Genomic DNA, 19,909 nt, shown 5'->3' on the forward strand with positions numbered 1-19,909 from the left:
GTGCCGGTACCGCCTTGATCGTTGCTGGAGTGAGGAAAACCTCTTTGATTGGATCCATTATCCCTGGAACCAATGGGAGTAAAGGCCGGGTATATGATTTGTGACGAAGGGTCTCAAAAATCACAGTAGTGGACACCTCTGGAACAGCCATCTCTATATTTAGCTTGTGAGCCCCCCTTTGTAAGACGTCCAGATACGTGTTGATGTCGTCAATCGGGGAAGCTCTGGAGCGAGGGCTGTCTACCAGCGTCGGAGAGTAATCCCCTTTAGAAGATCTAGATGAAGATGAAGAAGAGGATGATGGAGTTCTCCTTCTCCTGTGATGAGGTTTCTCCTTCCTCACTGGTGATCTTCTCGGTCATTCTTCCCCTCGAGGAGAACGTGATTTTCTCTGATGCTCCCTTCCGGGAGATCTCGATCTCTCCGCCCGTTCCTCCCTTCTCGGTGTTCGAGATCTGGGTGGCTCCCTCCGTGGTGATCGGGAGACCCTGGGGGTATGCGACCTCTCCTTCCTCACTGGTGATCTTCTCGGTCGTTCTTCCCCTCGAGGAGAACTGGGTAGCTCCCTCCGTGGTGATCGAGAGACCCTGGGGGTATGCGACCTTTCCGCTCTCCTCTCCCGAGAGCGTGATTGGTGCCTGGTAGGACTCTGACTGTCTGCCTCTTCTACCAGACTCTGAAGAGGTGACCTGTAGTGTGGGCTTACATATCTTCGCAGCCTCTCCGTCGCTCCAGAATCCTTCCACTGACTAAACGGACCATACCATCTTGGCGAGAGTCTTGTCTGTGTGACATACCGTCGCTGGGGCAACGGACTCCTACTCCTAGAAGAGGACCTCGATGAGCCAGAGGTACTTAAGGAGGAATGGTGAGAAGCAGATTGCGTCACTAGAACGGTCGAAGGCACTGAAGGAGATCTTCGTCTCACCGGTGTTGGAGGACGTCTCAAAAGTCTTTCCCTCGACGTCGAACGCCTCTGCGGCGTCAACGGAGTGATAACTTTCGACGTCGAACGCCTCGACGTTGACCTGTGGTCCCTCGACGTCGACCGGCGATGTTGAGCCGACGACGGAGTCTTCTCCCTCGACGTCAAACGGCGTTGCCCTGCCTTCGACGGAGGTCTCGACGTCGAACGGCGTTGTCCTGCCGGCGACGGAGATGTCGATCGACGTTGTCCTGTCGTCGACGATGCCCTCGACGTCGACCGGACACGTGGCGACGGCGGGGGATCAGATATCCTCGACGTCGAGCGCCGACGCGCCGTCGACGATGATCTCTTCCTCGACGGCGAGCGTCTGAGGGGGCTCTTGCTCCTCGACGCCGAGCGCCTCGGTGGAGACGTTGGCGGAGGTGTCACACTCTTAGAAGCCTGTCGACGTTGAGACGACGGCGAGTGTGATCTGTCTCTCGACGCCGATCGTCGCCTGGTTGACGACGGCGGAGTTGACTTATGTCTTGAAGCCGATCTTCTCGTCGACGGTGACCTCGTGGCTTCTCTCGACGCCGATCGTCGCCTAGTTGACGACGGCGGAGCTTTCTTCGTCGTCGGTGAACTTCTTTTCGACGACGATTACTTCATCGACGCCGGACCCGACGTTGACGGAGTTTTCTCTAGAACTGTCCATCAGATGTTTTTTCAGCGCCGAGCCCGGCGCTGAGGTTGATGGACGCTCTGACTTGCCTTTGGAGGGAGTTCTGGGTCTCTTTGAACTCTTCCTCTCAGTAGATCTTCCTCTGATGGATCTCTGGGCCAGACCATAGAACCTGTTCCTTTCTCTGTCTTTAAGAGTCCTCTCAGACAGGTTTCTACAATGTGAACAGTCTTTAGGATCATGATCCTCTGGCAAGCATAAAATACAGACCTCATGAGAGTCTGATTTTGCCTTCTTGTGGCCACAAGAAGGGCATTTATCAAATAGTGTGGGCATCCTGACAGGAAAACCTCACAAAAAATCGACTGCTAAGCAGTTATTTACTTGACACTGTTGTTAAAAGTCAAAGTAAATAAAAAAATTGTTCTTTAGAAGATTTTCTGACTGAAAAAGGCAGAAAAGTGTGGAGCTGTGTATCCAGGGTCCTTCCTGAAGGAGCCGGAAAGAACAACAGACCTAACTGTAACCCCTGAGGCATGATGGGAATCTAGGGGCAGAGGTGCCTTAAAGGCACGGCGTCAGTTTTAGTACATACAGCTACAAGTTAGCTTTTCAGTCTTTTTAGACTGGGTATTTGCAATGCAGCCTGGGAGCTGTATATGCTTACAGTGTGTTATAAGAATTTCTACTGTTTTCTAAGCATTAAAACAGTTTCTAAACAAGCATTGGTGTGGTTTCTCATGTTTTTAATGCAAATACACATGTATGGTGGAAATTCTTCACAGCATATTCCAGCTCTACTATTTTATCTGGCTGCAACTGCTTATTTTAATATATATATATATATATATATATATATATATATATATATATATATATATATATATATATATATATATATATATATATATATATATATATATATATATATATATATATATATATATATATATATATATATATATATATATATATATATATGCTCGAAACGCGTCTTCTTTGTGCCCATTAAAGAATACCTGATAATCTACCCGGCTGGAGTGGCTTGTGATTCCTTCACGTTGCTGTGCTGTGCAGGAGGTTCGTTTGAATATATATGTCTATATATGTGTGGGGCACATATAATATATTGTTTCCGGGGTCCCGCGCATGGGCGGGAATATTCTAATGCTTATGACTATTGATGAGGATCCCCTGGAAGAGAACAGTAGTAATGACTTCTAGTCTGGTTGTATTGCCAGCAACTAGTTTTTCTATATGATCTAATTTGGAGGTAAGCTGCTTCGTCCTTTCAATTAGGGGTAACGTTAAGGACCTGACTAGCTTTTCCATTTTCTCCATTAGCCTCGCTTCACACACACTTGAAGGAGTAGATGGGGATTATCACTAACTACTAGAGGTGAAGTAACGGGCGGTACAGGCTCTCGGGTAACCCTTTGCACTTTTTTCAACCTTTTTGCTGACGCCTTCTTTGGTGGTGTAACGCCTCATTTTCTTTTGCCAGGTGGGTCAGAGAAGCTGGTGGTACCAATAGCAGTGGTCTCTAGGGGGGTCTATATTTGCATGCACAGGGATCGCAGGTGGGGAAGACAATGCTGGTGATTTAACAATACTGATACTAATGTTGGTGGTATTATGTGTTTCAGTATTGGCATGTACAGAGGTAGCAGGCAGGGGTAACCGCAATGGTGAGATGGATAGTGCCGGTGAGGAAACGTGAGAAACACGAGAGGTCAAACTGATGGGAGTGGAGTTCATTAAAGAACACACCTCATTGCCATCAATTTTCTCCGGTGAATGGCTAGATACTGGGCTCAGGGTGACTAGTGGAGTAGTGCCTGATGCAGGTTCAGGTGTTACGGATGTTGCTATCTTGCCAAGCGAAGAACGCTTCCCAGTTAAAAAATCCAGCGACAAACGTTTCTCAACTAATGCTATCTCTTTCTCTATGACCACCTTTGCCCGTGTCAGGAATTGATCGATGGTGCCTGTTGCAACCCCCCCAGTGGATGCGATCGTGACCTTGCGGTCCTTCCTAAGTGTCCGTACCATAGTGCAACAGTGAAGGTAAAGATGATACACGGGACAGTTTGTCAAATGACAAGAAAGTAAATACCGGTTTAAGAGGTCCAAAGTCCAATGTCCAACTCGTCAGGGGGGTGGCCCAGCCCAGCCTCCTCAGGCCGTAGAGGGCCCGCCCTTTGCCCGGGCTTTGCCCGGCGCCCCGTAAGGCGGGTGGCGCGCGCTTTAGTAGCGCCTCCGGGGGCGGGGTCGGGCGATGGCGGCTCCTGCCGCGATGTATCAAGGGAGGCGAAGTCCTCCGCTCGGCGGCCGCAGATTTCAGGAGCGGCGGCGGGAGGACTACGAGGTAGCCCGGTGTTCTGTACCCTCGCCGATAACCTTGGTGGCAGCCCGGTGCTTTCCGAAAGAGTAGTAGTATGCCCAAACAGTTTCCACAGGTAGATTAGGGAGACACCCGCTCAGCCGGTGGCGCGCGCTTTAGTAGCGCCTCCGGGGGCGGGGTCGGGCGATGGCGGCTCCTGCCGCGATGTATCAAGGGAGGTGTAGTCCTCCGCTCGGCGGTCGCAGGTTTCAGGAGCGGCGGCGGGAGGACTACGAGGCAGACCGGTGTTCTGTACCCTCGCCGATAACCTTGGTGGCAGCCCGGTGCTTTCCGAAAGAGTAGTAGTATGCCCAAACAGTTTCCACAGGTAGATTAGGGAGAAGGCAAGTCATTGCTTCTTAGAAGCGGAACCTCTGTAGGAAGATTTTCCTCTGGAAGATTTTGAAGATTGCTGCCGATCGGACTGCTGGGACTGGGAGGAATATCTTTGATTTCCTTGGCCGTAGGAACGGTACTGGGTGGATCTGCCGCGAAACCGCGCGCACCACGAAAAGGCGGCTTGCAAAATTGTAAAGTGGCGAGCCCACAAGCCGTCTCGGTGTCTTTCTTTATAGTTTGCAGTGCATCATCCACATGCTGGGCAAAAAGTGATTCGCCGTCATAGGGCATGTCGAGAATTTTCGACTGAACTTCCTGGCGAAACGAGGTGGAACGAAGCCAGCCCTGATGACGTAAGACGACTGCTCCCGCAAGCTGACGAAAACCAGTGCACGCAATGTCCACAGAGCAGTCGATCATTTCTGAGGACGCTCTCTCTCCCTCCTGAAGAATTTTGAGAGCCTCTGCTCTGGAGGGCTCAAGAATGAGGTCGATAAAAGAAGACATATCAGACCACATCTGGCGGTCGTAGCGCCCCAGAATGGCCAGAGAACTTGCAGGACTCACTGTGGTAGAAGCCATAGTGGAAAACTTACGGCCAATTGCGTCAAGACGACGTCCTTCAAGGTCCGGAGAAGCGGTAATAGGGGACGACGGATTCCTGGACCGACGCTGTGCGGCCTAGGTGATCACAGAATCAGGCTTAGGCTGCGCCACCAGGCAAGCAGGTGAACCCTGGGGCGCTCTATATTTCTTCTCCAAACAAAGAAGAAGTGCCGGAATCGTATTTGGCGTCTGCATCAATTTGACACCTTCGTTCCAAATAAAATCAATAATGGGTACAGCCCGGACCTGTTTGAAGGGCTGACTCATCGTGTCACCAATGGGATTTGAATAAATCAAGCTCGTATTTTCTCCTGTTCACGGGAAATCCGGCGTTCATCAATGCGACGCAGAAGCAACTGATGAAAACAGCGTGTGATTGAGGATCCCTGCTTCTTTACCATTTTCATCAAAGAACCGCTTTTGTTCCACCAGATCAGGGGCTATTTGTCCCTCGTCGGATAAAGTTTTGAGACTCCTCTTCAGGAAGGAGTCATGAGGTCCTGATGAGAACTCCTAACTCATTCGGAGTTCGAAATGCATAGACCGCTAGTTTAAACACCATATGATCTCAAATATTGGCAATTTTTGTTACAAATTACAAACATAAAAAACTATTATTTATGGTGCAATGATTGTCTCATGTAAATGGTTAATAATTTTTCTATGAGTATTAATTGTTCTATTAGTATGAATGTGGAATGCCTGGATTGGTTGAGAATTAATGTATGCTTTGTATTGTACTCGAATTGTTCTTTTAATTATTGATTGTATATAATGTTTTTGATTGTAGGGATGTAAAGATTTGTAAAAAGTGTATAAAATAATTGACATATGCATTTTAAGTGAATAAAACTAAATAATGATTCAATCAGACTGAACAATTAGTCTTGGAACCCACTCTGGTTTGATTCCATTGTGCTGCGAAAATAATAGGTCATAAGGAGAAACAGTATTGGCAGTTGTTTTGTTTATTTATAAATACTGGAGAGCATTCTGTACTGACTTATTTTTTGCCATTTGAAAGCGAATGAAGTTTCACACAATTTACCTTGTATAGTCGTATGGTTTTGGTTTCCCTGTAAAATTAATTAAAATCATTTGAACCAAAAATAAGAGGAAAATAAAAGTCACCCTTTGGGGGAAAAAACATGTAGCAGATCAGTGTCAGGCCCTAACAACTACCCATAAAATCAAAACGGGACAGTTTGAAAATGGGATGTAAAGGAGACAATATCTTGAGCACACAAAACAAACATGCATATAATTCTATATGTTCAAAACCTTCAAATGAGGAAAGACATTTTAAGAATGGTTTCGGCTCTTGTCTGTTGAAAAGCAATGCTCTCGAAGAGCTGAAGGATGAAAAGCAGAGGCTTATGAAAGTCAACTGTAATAGCATTTCACAAAATACTGTTTCACAGAGAAAACATTATTAGGAATCATCTCTAGCACATTCAGTTGTGTGTGCCTCATTCTATCTGTCAGTTTGAATGGTAGTGCAGAAACATGCTTACCAGTATTTGAATTTCCTCCTCTGAAACTGGTCTCCTTTATTGCAAACAAAACATCCTTGGCCGTAGTGAAGTTTTTCAGGTAGAATTCCACTTTAGGTTGCTCGCTGCATAAAACATAAAAATCTAAATGCTTAAAATACTACACTTGACATTATGTTTGAGATGTACGAAGAATAGAAAGCTATCAGCCAACCAAGAAGAATGTAATCAACACAATTAGGAAAGCTATATGTAACTTACCCTGTAAGCATCTGTTTTTGGTATGTAAAGCTGTACATTCACATGCTTTGTGTACTCCTGCAATGTAGTGTTGGGTCTGAATGTTTGTAAGTTGTTTTTCTTCGAAGAATTTCCAGTCACGAAGATAATGATAGTGTGATAGTGTGCATGGATATCAACACTGTTCTTCCGCAAGTGGGTGAGAATGGAGTAAATGAGTGTACTAGAGAGATGTCCATGCATGTATAATATGAATATGAATAACAATAATGATACCTGCAACGACCATAGGTGTCTGTGGAGGAGGGAGGGTGCATGAGAATCTACAGCCCTATATGCGAAGAACAGATCTTACAAGGCAACGTACACCGTTCGAGACATGTGTGCTATAGATACACATGCTTTGAATAGACTGTATAGCAGTACTCTCCGAAAGCAGTGGCTAACCAGTGGGCGTTGCAGTTGTTTGAAAAAGTGTTTTCAGGACTGCCTGTCCAACATTAGCTTGTTGGTGTGCTAATACATCCACACAATAGTGTTTAGTGAATGTGTGCGGTGTAGACCATGTAGCTGCGTTACAAATATCAGCTGTAGAAATGTTACCTAAAAAGGTCATGATTCTTCTTTTTTCAGAGTAGCATGTTCTCTGGGAGGTATAGACAAAGTTAATTTGGCTTTGATGTAACATGTTCAAATACATTTGTTATATTCCTGTGTAAGACCCATGCAGCGAAGCAGCTTATTTCTCACGTTATCCTATTTTTCAGCAGTAAACTTTTGCACATATTTGCGTGTGCCGCAATGCTGGATTAGTTTCGCTGAAACTAGCTCCGCATTACATTATCACAATGCCCTGAACATCATGTAGAAGGTCTCTTCTCACACGATGTACAAATATCATCTCTATCTTCATCCACGGTGCTACAGGGCTATCTACATATCCATAACATCACTAATCTATACGCACATCGCAAGGCTGCTTTCTATTATAAAAGATGAGCATCGCAAAAGATAAGGAAAAGAGGCACTCCAGCTGACACTGAACGTCTTTGCATGCTGAAAATTCACCATACAGCGGTCTGACATCTCGTGAAGGGTGTCCAGTATGTGACCAAGACTGGGTCCTTCGTTCTCTCCCACCAGGTAATGGGTTGGATCTTCCCTTGGGGGGATTCTTGGTACTACACCTACACACACTTTAGGTACATGTGAAGTAGGGTTTGCATCATAGGAGTACGTTCGATTTCTGCCTCGTTTTATATGCCTCCATACATACGTACATTGTTTTAGCACCATAGTAGAACTATATCTACTATTTACGCTTTGGTGCTTGTAATCCCTTTTAACTGCTTCTGTCCATTAATCATTGTAGCACACGCATTTATTTTACAAAAATAATGTTGATTCAATAAATATATTGAAAACGTCCCACTGTGCATTCTGTTTACCTCTCTGAGAATAAGTGAGCAAAAGTGACTAAGATAAAGTTCTCTACTGTTTTCACGATCTCGGAGGGGTCAGGGCTGTCATGTTTAGTGGTTGCCAGATACCATTCGCTCCCTGGTAAGGTTAGGGGAGTTTGGGGCGGGGGTGGGAAGTGGGAATGGGGGCTTACAGTGGCACGGTGAGCTACATGGTTTCTAGGCCTACATATCCGGTCCAGGTGTCCGAAATCAGTCTAGGCACCAAGACCCTAGTTTATGTTGTCCAACAACGCGCAGATCCTATGGATTAGTAGGAACTATATGACACATGTAGGAAGGGGGAGGCTCTAGTTGGCGCAGTGTAGCACTAGCGACAAGCAGGGACTCTCTCTTCCTCGTCAGGGCTGAGGGTTACCTTCCAGACAACCTCTGCTTACCCTCTAGGTAGTGTGGCTTAAGCAGTCTTAGGCTAATCTTTGGGGCACATAGGGTTAAACATTTGCAATATCACACCATCACAACCAACCCACCACACAATGACACCAAACTGTATTTGTAAAAATATATAGCTTTATATCGATTTCAAGCAGGCTTGTAAATACAGTTGTCAAACTTTCAATAGCGGTTCCAGTTTACTCAAGTTCAGGTTGCCACAGTTCTTTCTTTTTTTTAAATTTTTTGTAATTTTTTTTTTGAAAACCTTTATTATTCCTTCACAGTTTTACACAGCTTGTCGCCTACAACCCGAATGGGCCGGCCGCTATTCAAGGTGTCAAAGGAGAACGTTCTTTACAATACAATTGTGCTGGTAATTGCCAAAGTCATGAAGGTAAAGATCGGTAAGCGAGTGGTGAAGGTTAAGTACGAATGGTCCATGCTTGGTGAATGAGGTTTTCATTTTCTGTTTTGTACCTAAAGAAAGAACATTCAAAACTCCGGGAAATCACAGTACGATCAATGAGTATGCTTATTGATAGTCAGACATGAGCTTATTCCTGAGTTGAAACCAGCCTCATGCACGCCCACAAGGCAAGTTAGGGTGTGAGCGAACCATCTCTACCCCCCCATCCCCCCCTGAAGTACCCCCCACACTAATCAGCCCTCCTCATTCCAACCCGTCTTCCTCATCCGAGTCTAATGGGTCGTCCTCAGGTAGTGGGTCGCAGATATCGCCCCGGTAGGCGTTCCATGGGGACCACACCTTGTTCCATTTGGCCGGACAGGCCCTGTTCAAGTAAACCGCCCTTTCTGTAATCATGGCCCTGTCCATATTTATGCACCACTGTGAGGCCGTCGGGGGGTCCGCCACCCCCCAGCGCTGCGCGATGTCTCGCTTAGCCATCATCATCCCCAATGTTACCCAGAGGCGGCCATGTCGGGACAAGTCAGTTGGCTCCCACACGTTGAGGAGGCACCGTCGCGGCTCCGGCAACACTGAGACCTCCAGCACCTGTGACACTGTGCGCATGACCTGACGCCAATAGGTGTTTATAACTGAACAATCCCAGAATGTGTGAAAGAGTGTGCCCTCCTCCCCGCAGCCTCGCAAGCAGAAGGGGTCAGGGGACCGTTGTATGCGGTGAAGCAGAGTCCTGGTGTAATATGTTCTATGTAGAACTTTAAGTTGGATGAGCCTCATTCTGGCCGATATGCCCGCTTCCTTAGGGGAAGCCAGTGCCTCGTTCCATTCATGTTCATCTAGCTCGCCCACTTCCTGCTCCCATTTCTCCTTAAGAGATACTAGTGGGTCTGGGGAATTGTTAAGGAGTTTTCGGTAAGTGAGGGAGGTGGCCTTTTCTATCATATAGTCCGTCAGGAGGCGATCTTCTAGCGGGGAGGACTCGGGGAGAGTCGATCCCGCCGGGATAGCTGCCAGTAATGATGACGGATTTGGACATACCGGTAGGTTTCATGTGGTCCTAGGTCATAGATCTCCTTCAAACGGGCAAAGGTGATAACTCCCCCACGCTCCCACATGTCCCCCACCGTAGAGATGCCGATATCGTCCCAACGGGAGAACCCCTTACTGATCCGAAGATTGCCTAGGGCTCGTGTGTCCCAGAGTGGAGTGAGCTTAGTGAGTGTGTCTTTCCACCCTAGCGCAGCTGTGGCTGCGTGCCAGGTGGCCACCGTTAGCCTTGTAGGGCCCCTTAGCGACCTGAGCTTCCGTCGGTCGTAAAGTGGTGCCAGCAGGTTATTGGTGCCCAGTTGAGCCCTATCTGCCTGGAACGCTGGGTCCGATTGCGATGCATGCATCCACTGGTTGATAGGTCTGAGCTGTGCCGCCCAGTAGTAGAGATACAGGTTGGGGAGTGCGATGCCGCCCTCGTACCAGCTCCTACAGAGCTTGGCGTGTGCTATACGTGCCGGGCGGTTGCCCCATAGCAGACCAGAGACCACTGCCGCCACTCTCCTGAAGTATTTTATTGGTACAGCAAATGGGGTATTGTCTAGGATATATAGGAAACGGGGCAGGGATTTCATCTTAAACAGGGCCGCTTTCCCTAACATCGTCAACGGCAACCCCGCCCAAAAGCTTGCATCTTGTTTGAGGCGGTCAAGCGGTGGCAAGAGGTTCAGCTTTTCGTGTTCTGCCGGGTCACCCGTGACGTGGATACCTAGGTACTTGAATGAGGAGCCGGCCAACCGCAGAGGCAGGGGTGTGGAATTTATTAAAATATCTACTTGTCCATGGGGCAGGTTGCTTCATAAATCGACTTGTCCTGTAACAAAATCCACTTGTCCCTTTGGTGCCATGTTGTGCAGCGACAAATTATGGCAGCAATTTCATTATAAAAGAGCTCTTATATAGCCTCTCTGATTATGCCAGGGCTCATACCATAGTAGCGTTTGAATACTAGTAATCCCTTTATGTTGCTACGTTTCCGCAAATCTTCATACTGGGACTGAAGGTAGTGGTAAACAATAGTTCCAGGGGTGGAATGTCCGTTTGAGTCTGTGCAAACCTACTAATTTGCATGTTTTAAGGCTTTTCAACAACTCTTCTCAAATTTTTTCCAATACTGAGAAATGTTGGAAAATGACTCCTGACAATGGCAGACGTAAACCTTCTTCCAGTGTTGGGAAAAAAGTGGTTGGAGGGAAAATAAACTGGCAAACACTCAGGTTTTCGCATCAACATGCATATTTAATCATGCTGAAATGCAGTTCACAAATATTTTCTAGGAGTACTATTTCTTGCCCTACTGCTGTAAATTCTTGTGAATTCACGAAAGCCAAATAGCTGCCCTTAATGCAAGGACATAAACCAAGGGTGCACTTTTGAGACTTTCTTTAATTATTGGGCCCCTAATTTGGCCTGGTGTTAACTATGACCTTTAGTGTTTATTAAAATTCTCTCTCTGTATTGGCTGGCTTCACGTAGGTGACAGCATTCTGCTCTTACATAAGGAGCATATCGGCGCACAAAGTAGTTTTGTTCAGTGCCAGTAACTAACGTGGAAGTGTGTGCTTTTTTTTAGACCATAAGCAATTTTTGCTTTTGCCAATGTTTGTTATAATGGTGAGGGTCCGGCAGTTCTCACATCAATAAAGTTTTATAAAAACCATGCCACAACAAGTCACGCATTGCCAAAGCTAAAAAGCTGACCACCATTTCAGACCTACTGGCTTTGGCAATGCTTGTTGATTATTATGTTCCCAACATCTTATTGAAACTGGTAACACTGGTTTTCTAATATGAATATTTTGGGGAAATACTAGCATGCATCAACACATTTTACTAAAGGATGCTGCAAGGAAATGGTACCTGAAATTTTACAGTAGTTTAGCAAAAAAATGTTTTTCCTACTTTCATTTTTTAGGGACATTTTATATTGAAAGCAAAGAACCATTAATCTTGCTTCCAAGCTTCTGCAAATATTTGCATCTAATCAGAGAGCATTCTGGGAGCATTATGCATAGCCTCATATTGCTAAACTTTGAAACCATGTGTCCACATTTTTATACTGGAGCCACTGTCAGACGTGCAGTCAGAACTTACATTTACTGAGAGCGCTCAGCCAAATAATAAAGGCTCTCAATTATTGAACCATCAATACAAGTTTGAACAGCATTGACATATGCACACAAATATTAACTTAACTGCAGGCAGTGCCCTTCCTTGATCCTTAATGTGGTACTGCAAACTGGCAGCCAAAGGGTCTGTGCTTCAGGGGGTTGGGCCTGCTTGTCCCAAGGACAAAATGCACATTAAAACTTGTTGCCCTTGACCCCAAACAATATGTCCTGGGCGTCGGGCTATAGGAATTCCACATCCCTGAGAGGGCAGTCCGGACCAAGCGTTGGGTGACCACCGGTCAGGGCGTACAACTCTGATTTATCCCAGTTAATAGTGTAGCCTGACATCTCGCCGTGGCCATTACAGAGGCGCAGGAGGGCCGGTATGCCCTGATCTGGGTCTGTCAGGTACACCAGCATATCGTCCGCATAAAGCGATATGCGGTCCTCCCAGCCCTTCCTCCATTTAATCCCTTTAAGTAAAGGGGTGGTCCTGATGCGGATAGCCAGAGGCTCCAATGAGAGTGCAAAAAGAAGGGGGGAGAGAGGGCATCCTTGTCGGGTGCCACGCTTGAGCGGGAAGGAGCGCGAAATGTGGCCGTTTGCTACCACGTGTGCCACCGGAGCAGTGTACAGCAACTTGATCCAGGAGATGAAAATGGGTCCAAATCCCATATACTGAAGGACCTCAAAGAGATAGGCCCACTCCACCATATCAAAGGCCATCTTCGCATCAAGCGCCAATATAGCCGCGGGTTCGCCTATGTCATCCGCTCTCGCTATCACCCCGTGCACCCGTCTGAGATTGAGCGAGGTGTTCCTGTGGGGCATGAACCCTGACTGGTCCGGGTGGATAAGATCGGACAGATGGGGCATGAGGCGATTTGCTAGGAGCTTCGCTAGAATTTTACTTTCCGCGTTAAGCAAAGATATAGGGCGGTATGAGGAGCAGTCCTAGGGGGGCTTACCAGGCTTAGGAATAGCCACAATTGTGGCCGTCCGTTGGTCCAATGGGAGCAGCCCCTTACCACGACATTCTTCATACATTTTAAGCAGGTACGGGCTAAGGACGACTGAACGTGCTTGGAACCATTCAACTGGGATGCCGTTTGGCCCCAGCGCTTTGCCCGTACGGAGGGCCCCAATGGCTATCCGCAGTTCGTCAGCGGTAAATGGTGCCTCCAGCTCCGCTACGGCCTCCGGTAGCAGTGTTGGGATGTTTATGTCGTATAGTGCGCTCTGGGCTGCAATCGCGGTGATGTCCCGTTCCGGGGTGTATACTTTTTCAAAATGGGTAGCCAGTGCCTCTACCACGCGATCTGGGTCCGTCTGAGTCCTACCCTCCTCGTCCTTGACCTGCTGGATCCCTCTGGAGCTACCCCCTCTCTTATCGAGCCAGGCCAGCATCTTTCCCGCTTTGTCGCCAACGTCGTATACTCGATTCTGTGTGTCTGAGATGTGTCCTTGTGTGATGAGCCGAGCGTGGTCTGTATATAGGCGCTGCGCAAGCGCGAGTGCGTGTGCTGTGTCATCCGTGGGGTCGGCTTCGTGGGCAGTGGTGGCCTCGCGCAGCCGAAGCTCATGGGCCGTGTGTTCAGCTGCCTGCTCCCTTCTGTGTGACGTTATAGAGCTGATAGCTTGCCCCCTCAAGACTGTCTTGTAGGCCTCCCAGAGGACCTCAGCCGAGGCTGCGGTCGGTTCGTTTTCTATGAAATAATGTGTCGTGGTGGTCTGCAGGGCCTTCCTGACCTTGGGGACTTTAAGATAAGAGGCGTGTACGGGGAAAACGCGGCGGCGTGCCCGTGTCCGTGAGGTGATGGTGAGAGTCAGTGGTGAGTGGTCTGAGATGCCCCTAGGGTGTATGAGCACCTCCTCTACGCGCTGCAACCCATCCCCCAACGCCAGGAAGTAATCAATGCGGGATAGACTATTGTGGACGGTGGAGTGGAATGTGTACTGTCGCAGTGCAGGGTGAACATGGCGCCAAACGTCCACCAGCCCCAGTGCCTCTGTGAAGTGCTGAAACCTGGAGGGACCCCCCGGGAGGGTAGTTGCTGGGAACTTGTCAAGCTGTGGGTCTATAGTTGCGTTGAAGTCCCCGCCTAGAAGCATGTCTCCCTCAGGGAGGGACAGCAAGAAGTCGCCCAGGGCTGGCAACATCACCGAGTGTAATGAAGGTGGGATGTAAACTGAGACTATTGTTAAGGGGCGCCCGTCCCATTGTCCTGCCACTGCCGCAAAACAGCCCTGTGTATCAGTCCTAGTGCTAAGGGAGATGAAGTTGGAAGATTTTCTGATTAGGATGCCTGTACCCCGGGACCCAGTGGAGAATTCAGAGTGGGCCAACATTTTATACCCCCTTCTGTCCAGGGCCTTGGTAGCGCTACCCATTAGGTGGGTCTCCTGGAGGAGTATTAGGTCAGGTTTGTGACGTTTCACCTCGGACAGAACGAGGCCGCGTTTCACTTTATCACCCAGGCCGCGCACGTTCCAGGCAAGGAGTCGGAGGGCGGAGCCGCCCATCTGCGTCTCCTCCACTCTCATTGCGTTAAGCGGTTCACCCACCATCAGTAAAAATCAGCAGCATAAACCATCGGCATAGACTCCACCGCCCCAGCAACTTTTCAATAACCATCATAGCACATTGTACAGTTTGAGATCGATTCTGTGAATGTCCCGTAAAAACGAACAAACCCCCCCACCCTGCCTCCCTGCCAAACGGACTCAAAACTGCCCGCCACCCCAACTTAGCAGAGCGCTTATCCCATGCCAAAAACAGAGTACTTGCGCGTCAGGGGAGAGTGTCCCCCAAAGCAGGCGGTCCCTCTGCTGTCCTCGGGCTGTCCGGGCCAGCGTCCATGAACGACTTAATGAGCAATCGTAGCGGGAGTAAAGTCCAGGTCACACATTCAGTCCCTCACTGTGGTTTCATTCGCCTCCAGCGGCCCCAACTTGGTCCCGCGATGGCGATCCATTTGCGCTGCCCCTGGTCGACGATTGTGAGCCCGGCCGGCCCTCCTCTTCTGTCCTGGTGCGTCGACGACTGGAAGTGCGGTCCACCGTGCGCCATCCATCCAGCCATTCTCTTGCGGACTCAGCCGAGTCAAAGAACCAGACTTTCTTGTCGGCCACCACTCTCAATCGGGCCGGAAACAACATGGAGTATGGCAGTTCTTGTTCGCGGAGCGTTTTTTTTACCTCGAGGAAGGTCCTCCTTCTGCGGGTGACTTCCGCCGTGTAGTCCGGGAAGAAGGATATCCGTGAATTTTGGATTTGGATGGGCGGTGCCACTCTGGCTGCCTGGAGGACTGCATCGCGGTCTCTAAAGTTAAAGAGTCTTGCCAGGATGGGGCGCGGGGCGGCCCCCGGCCTAGGTGTCCCGCCGGGGACCCGGTGGGCCCGCTCCACTGTGAAGAAATTGGAGAGCCCCTTCGGGGCCAGTTTTGTCTTTAGAAGTTCCTCAACATACAGATCCATGGCTCCCTTTGTTTCGGACTCCGGAACTCCTAAGATACGGACGTTGTTGCGTCTGGAGCGCCCTTCATGGTCGTCCAGTTTGCTTTTAAGAAGTTTATTGTCCGCCTGCAGTCTCTCCATGGCCACTTGTAGGTCGGAGACGTCCTCTATCAACGATTTAGTCACTACCTCCACCTGCTTCACCCTTTCACTCATTTTCTGAAGGTCGGCTCTAATAAGGGTAACCTCGGCTGCAGTCGCGCCCACCGTGGCCTGAACCTGTTCCAGCGCGCGCAGTACATCGTCCAGCGTGGCCTTTTTTGTCCCGTCGTTGTCCGCGCCCTTTCCCAGTGATTTCCGCTGCTCAGGTTGAGTGGACGTCTGGTTATCATAAGCAAATTTTCCGAGCTTCGCCTGGGCGGCGGTTTGTCGCGTCCCCTTCCCCGCCATTTTCCCTCTGCGGCGAGACACCGTTTATGCTGGAGCGGGCCGATCGCCCGTGGCCGGCCGCTTCGGGGGGGACACACCGAAGGTTCAGTCTGGGTACAGGCCAGGGGTCGCTGACGATGGCAAGGTGCTGCCGGCGGCCGCGGGGCTGTTGCGGCCTCGGCAAGGTCAGACAAGATGGCGACCACTGCTTCGCAGGTTCCACGGTGTATGCCGAGTGCAGCAAAGGGGGCACCATGGTGTAGCGCCACTGGATATGCCGTGTGAAGGGTGAAGTGGTCGCTGGGAAGGAGTGCCAGCCGGTGGTGTCGAGTGCTGTCGTCAGCGGCTACTTCCGGTTGATCGTGCCGGGGAGGGTTGACTTCCGCCCGGCCCAAGGTTCCACTCGACACCGGTGCTCGCCTCGTGCCAGCAGGACATTCGTCCGTGAGGGGCGCGAATGAAGATTCGTCCCGTTGCTGAGGTCTGAGCACTCCCAAATTTTTCTTGTGTGCGCTGTTCGGTCACCGCACCCAGGACACCCCTTCTGGAGTGATCAGTGAACGGATAGGCATGCGGATTGTTGCGGGACGCCGCCTTGCTACGGGAGCCTCTCTAGGTTGCTGCCGCCATCATCGGCTGCTAGCCACGCCCCCAGCCACAGTTCTTTCTTAGTAATAAGCAATCTTTTGGGCCTTCTGGCCAGGGTCAGCAAGGTTCAGTGTCTTGCAGCGCCTCAATGCGCTTTCTGCTGTCTCCGCTCGCTTCAGAGAGGAGATCGGGCCTCGAGGACCAGGAGCTGTGCGAGCCTCGGTTTCAGAGGCGGCTCGCGTTGGGAGCAGATAGCGTGGTGTGAGCTCGAGTTGCAGGACGCTCGCACCGTGAGGATACAACACAGTACCTTTCAAATTCTTGTGGAGCGGGCGGCTTCCAGGGGAGCTGTCCCACGTCGCGTTGCTTTCCCGGGGTCGCTGTTCGCTGCGGCTCTCAGCCGGGCAGGTCACGGGTCATCCGGGGCGGCGGTGCTCTGTGGCGGCAGGGTCCTTCCTTCGTCGTTCGCTCCGACCCTGGAGGCGGAGGCTGTGTGGTGGCGGCAAGTGGCAGTACGGTCCCCAAGTGCAGGACGTACCCAGCCAAAGTGCCGGTTGCAGCTGTGCGCTCACAGCTGAGCTGTCGGGCAGGATACCGACCAGAGGGGGTTTATCACAGGGCGGCTGTCCGTCTTCGCAGGTGGATTGACGGCTCGAAGCGCAGTCAATTCGGGAGCTTGGACCGGACGGGTCCTCCTTCACTTTGCTCTCGGGCTCCCGGTGCAGATGCGGTCACGGTGTTCAGGCCAGCGGCGGCTGGACCTCACGTTGCTCTCGCTGTTGCTTTGGGCCCCGGTCACGGTGCTTGGGGGGATGTCGATGCCTTGGTTACGGGGAGCGTGGCAGGCTTGCCCAGCGCTCCCAGACCCCTCTGTCAGTACTGCAGCGATAAGCAGCACACACAGTCGCTTTCTTCAGGATGTAGCGCCCACTGGTCCTGGGCGCTGGTCAGGGGGCAAGTTCAGCAGCAAGCCCTTGGAGATCTTTCAGCAGAGTTTGGCACAAAGTTTCACAAAGCAAAAGTCTTCTTGTAGTCTTTCCTTTTCCTCTCCTTCTGCAGCAAGGCACCAGACACAGGCAAGAGACAGCACTCTTCCTTGTCCTTCCCGGTCCTTCTCGTCGGGTAGAGTTCCTTCTGTAGCCCAAACAGGATCTAATTTACAAGGAGCAAGGCTCCTTCTTTTATACTGCATTTCTTTTGTTCTCGCAGGCCAGGGGGGCCTTTGCATTGCCACTTTCAGTCCTTGAGCACTCTGGTGGGTGTACTCCGGCTTCTGCTTTCAGTGTGAGGGGCAGGCGCATCAGACGCCCCACAGGAGGTGGAGCCAGCATTGTGTGGACAGGGGCAGCCAGAGTACCTTGTTGATGGGGCTTAGCCCCTCCTGGGCCAGGTGTCGGCTGAGTCATCAGTCGCTCCCCAGGAGGGTGGAGCCAGCATTGTGGTGGCGGAGCACAGCAAGATTCAGAGTCAAGAGGCACTCCTACCTCCCACTAAGGGGTAATCTGCGCATTCACCACCTGTCATCCCCCAGCCCTGTCACTCACACATCCCAGACAGTCAGATACACATACCAGCAGAGGCGGGCTGAAATGGTTAGGCAAGCAAATGCTAACTTTCTAAAAGTAGCATTTGCAAACACAGGATACTAAAATAAACTTTACTAAAAGAAATATTTTATCATCCTGAGTTCAGGCATACTAAACACGACTCTCTACCATGCTCCCTGAGCCTGCTGGGATTATAGGGTGTAATAATTCCAGCAGCCCATTCTGGCCTAACGGAAGCAGGTAGCCTTACAATAGTGAAAATACGAATTTAGTTGTAAGTCACTACTAGGACATGCCACACACATCAGGGCTTGTCCTACCTTACACCTACAATGCACCCTGCCCGTTGGCCTACCATAGGGGTGACTAATATGCAGTCAAGGGAAGGTTCAGGGGCTGGCAAGTGGGTGCACTTGCCCAGCCGGCATGACAGTACGAGACTGCACGCGGGTTCTGCGGTGGCAGTCCCCAGACACATTTTACGGCTGCTTCTGTGGGTGGCGCAACCAGCACTGCCGGCCCACTAGCAGTATTGGCATTCACAAGCCCTGGCACTCCTAGTGCACTTTACTAGGGACTAACAGTAAATCCAATGAACCAATCATGGATACCAATCACATGTACAATTTACAGTAGGGAGCACTTGCACTGCGGCACGGGTCGGCCGTGGCGCAGTGCCCTGAGTATCGTAAAACCAGCAAAACATCGGAGGCACACCAGCAAAAAGTGGAAGGGAAACTTACGCCAAGGTGCCAGGTCTAACAACACATTTAACATCACATATGGATGCATATGCAAGTCCTGCACATTGTAAGTGTAATAAATAACTAATGAATTGTTCTATAGAAGTATCTAGTGGTTCAATTGTTTGGCTATCACAATAAATAACAAACCTTTCCCACTTTGCTGCATAGCATGCTCTAGTGGTTGGGTTTCTTGCTTCTTTAAGAATTGTCATATAAACTGATGGTAGATTTAGGTAGCCAAACTCTATGACTTCAGGAGCCAAATTGCAGGGTTGCGCTCCTGGGGTTTGGATGTCTGATTACTCCATTATTTTGGGTGAGAAGGTTTGAGGTGAGGTGAAACTTGTGGTGTGGAACTACTGAAAGTTCCAGTAGTGTGGTGAACCATGGTTGACAAACCCATGGGGGAGCAATCAAAATGTGGGCGAGTGATGTTTGCCTGAGGATTGTATGATAGAAGCACAAATGATTTTAGCATGCACGCCTCTACCACGCAGCCCAATCAGGAATGCGTCTTAACCACGCTTTTCTTCACCACGCATGCCTTTACCACAACAGTTCGTGGTATAGGCGTGAATGGTAAATGGCTACAGTCCATATGGAAGTGTTTTGACAGTATGTATAAGCTTAGAGGTCTGAGATCTAATATTGGTCGTAGGGAACTGTCCTTTACTGGGATTAGGAAATAAAGGGAACAAACCTCTGTTCCTTGGTGTTGCATTGGAACTGGTTCTATATCTCCTTTTGTTAGAAGAGCTTGTGCTTCTTGTTTAAGCAGTTGTTGGTGCTCTAGAGTTTGTGACTGCAAGGTGGAATATTGAGAGGATTGCTGGTAAGCTCCAGGCAATAACCATGTTGGATAATGTCCAACACCCATTTGTTAGATGTTAATGATTGCCAAATGGAAAGAAATTGATGCAGTCTTTCCCTGATAGGTGTATGATGATCGGGGGGAATTGTTATCAAGTCACTGCTTGTTGCGAGATGGAGAGGTACATGTTGGCCGTACCTATAACTCTGCCTTTACATTGCCCCCTCTGTAACCA

At 49.5% G+C, this 19,909-nt stretch overlaps 1 protein-coding gene across 1 annotated transcript in view; it reads right to left on the reverse strand.

Annotated features, from left to right (window-relative positions):
* Window positions 1-19,909, reverse strand: part of COCH (cochlin) — a 432,915-nt gene that overhangs the window by 129,894 nt on the left and 283,112 nt on the right. The window contains exon 9 of the mRNA XM_086936983.1: window positions 6,435-6,538. Within this exon, the coding sequence (XP_086793109.1) occupies window positions 6,435-6,538 (104 nt within the window). The remainder of the gene's footprint in view (window positions 1-6,434; window positions 6,539-19,909) is intronic.

Source organism: Lissotriton vulgaris, chromosome 9 (assembly GCF_964263255.1).
Source record: "Lissotriton vulgaris chromosome 9, aLisVul1.2, whole genome shotgun sequence".
NCBI lineage: Eukaryota > Metazoa > Chordata > Amphibia > Caudata > Salamandridae > Lissotriton > Lissotriton vulgaris.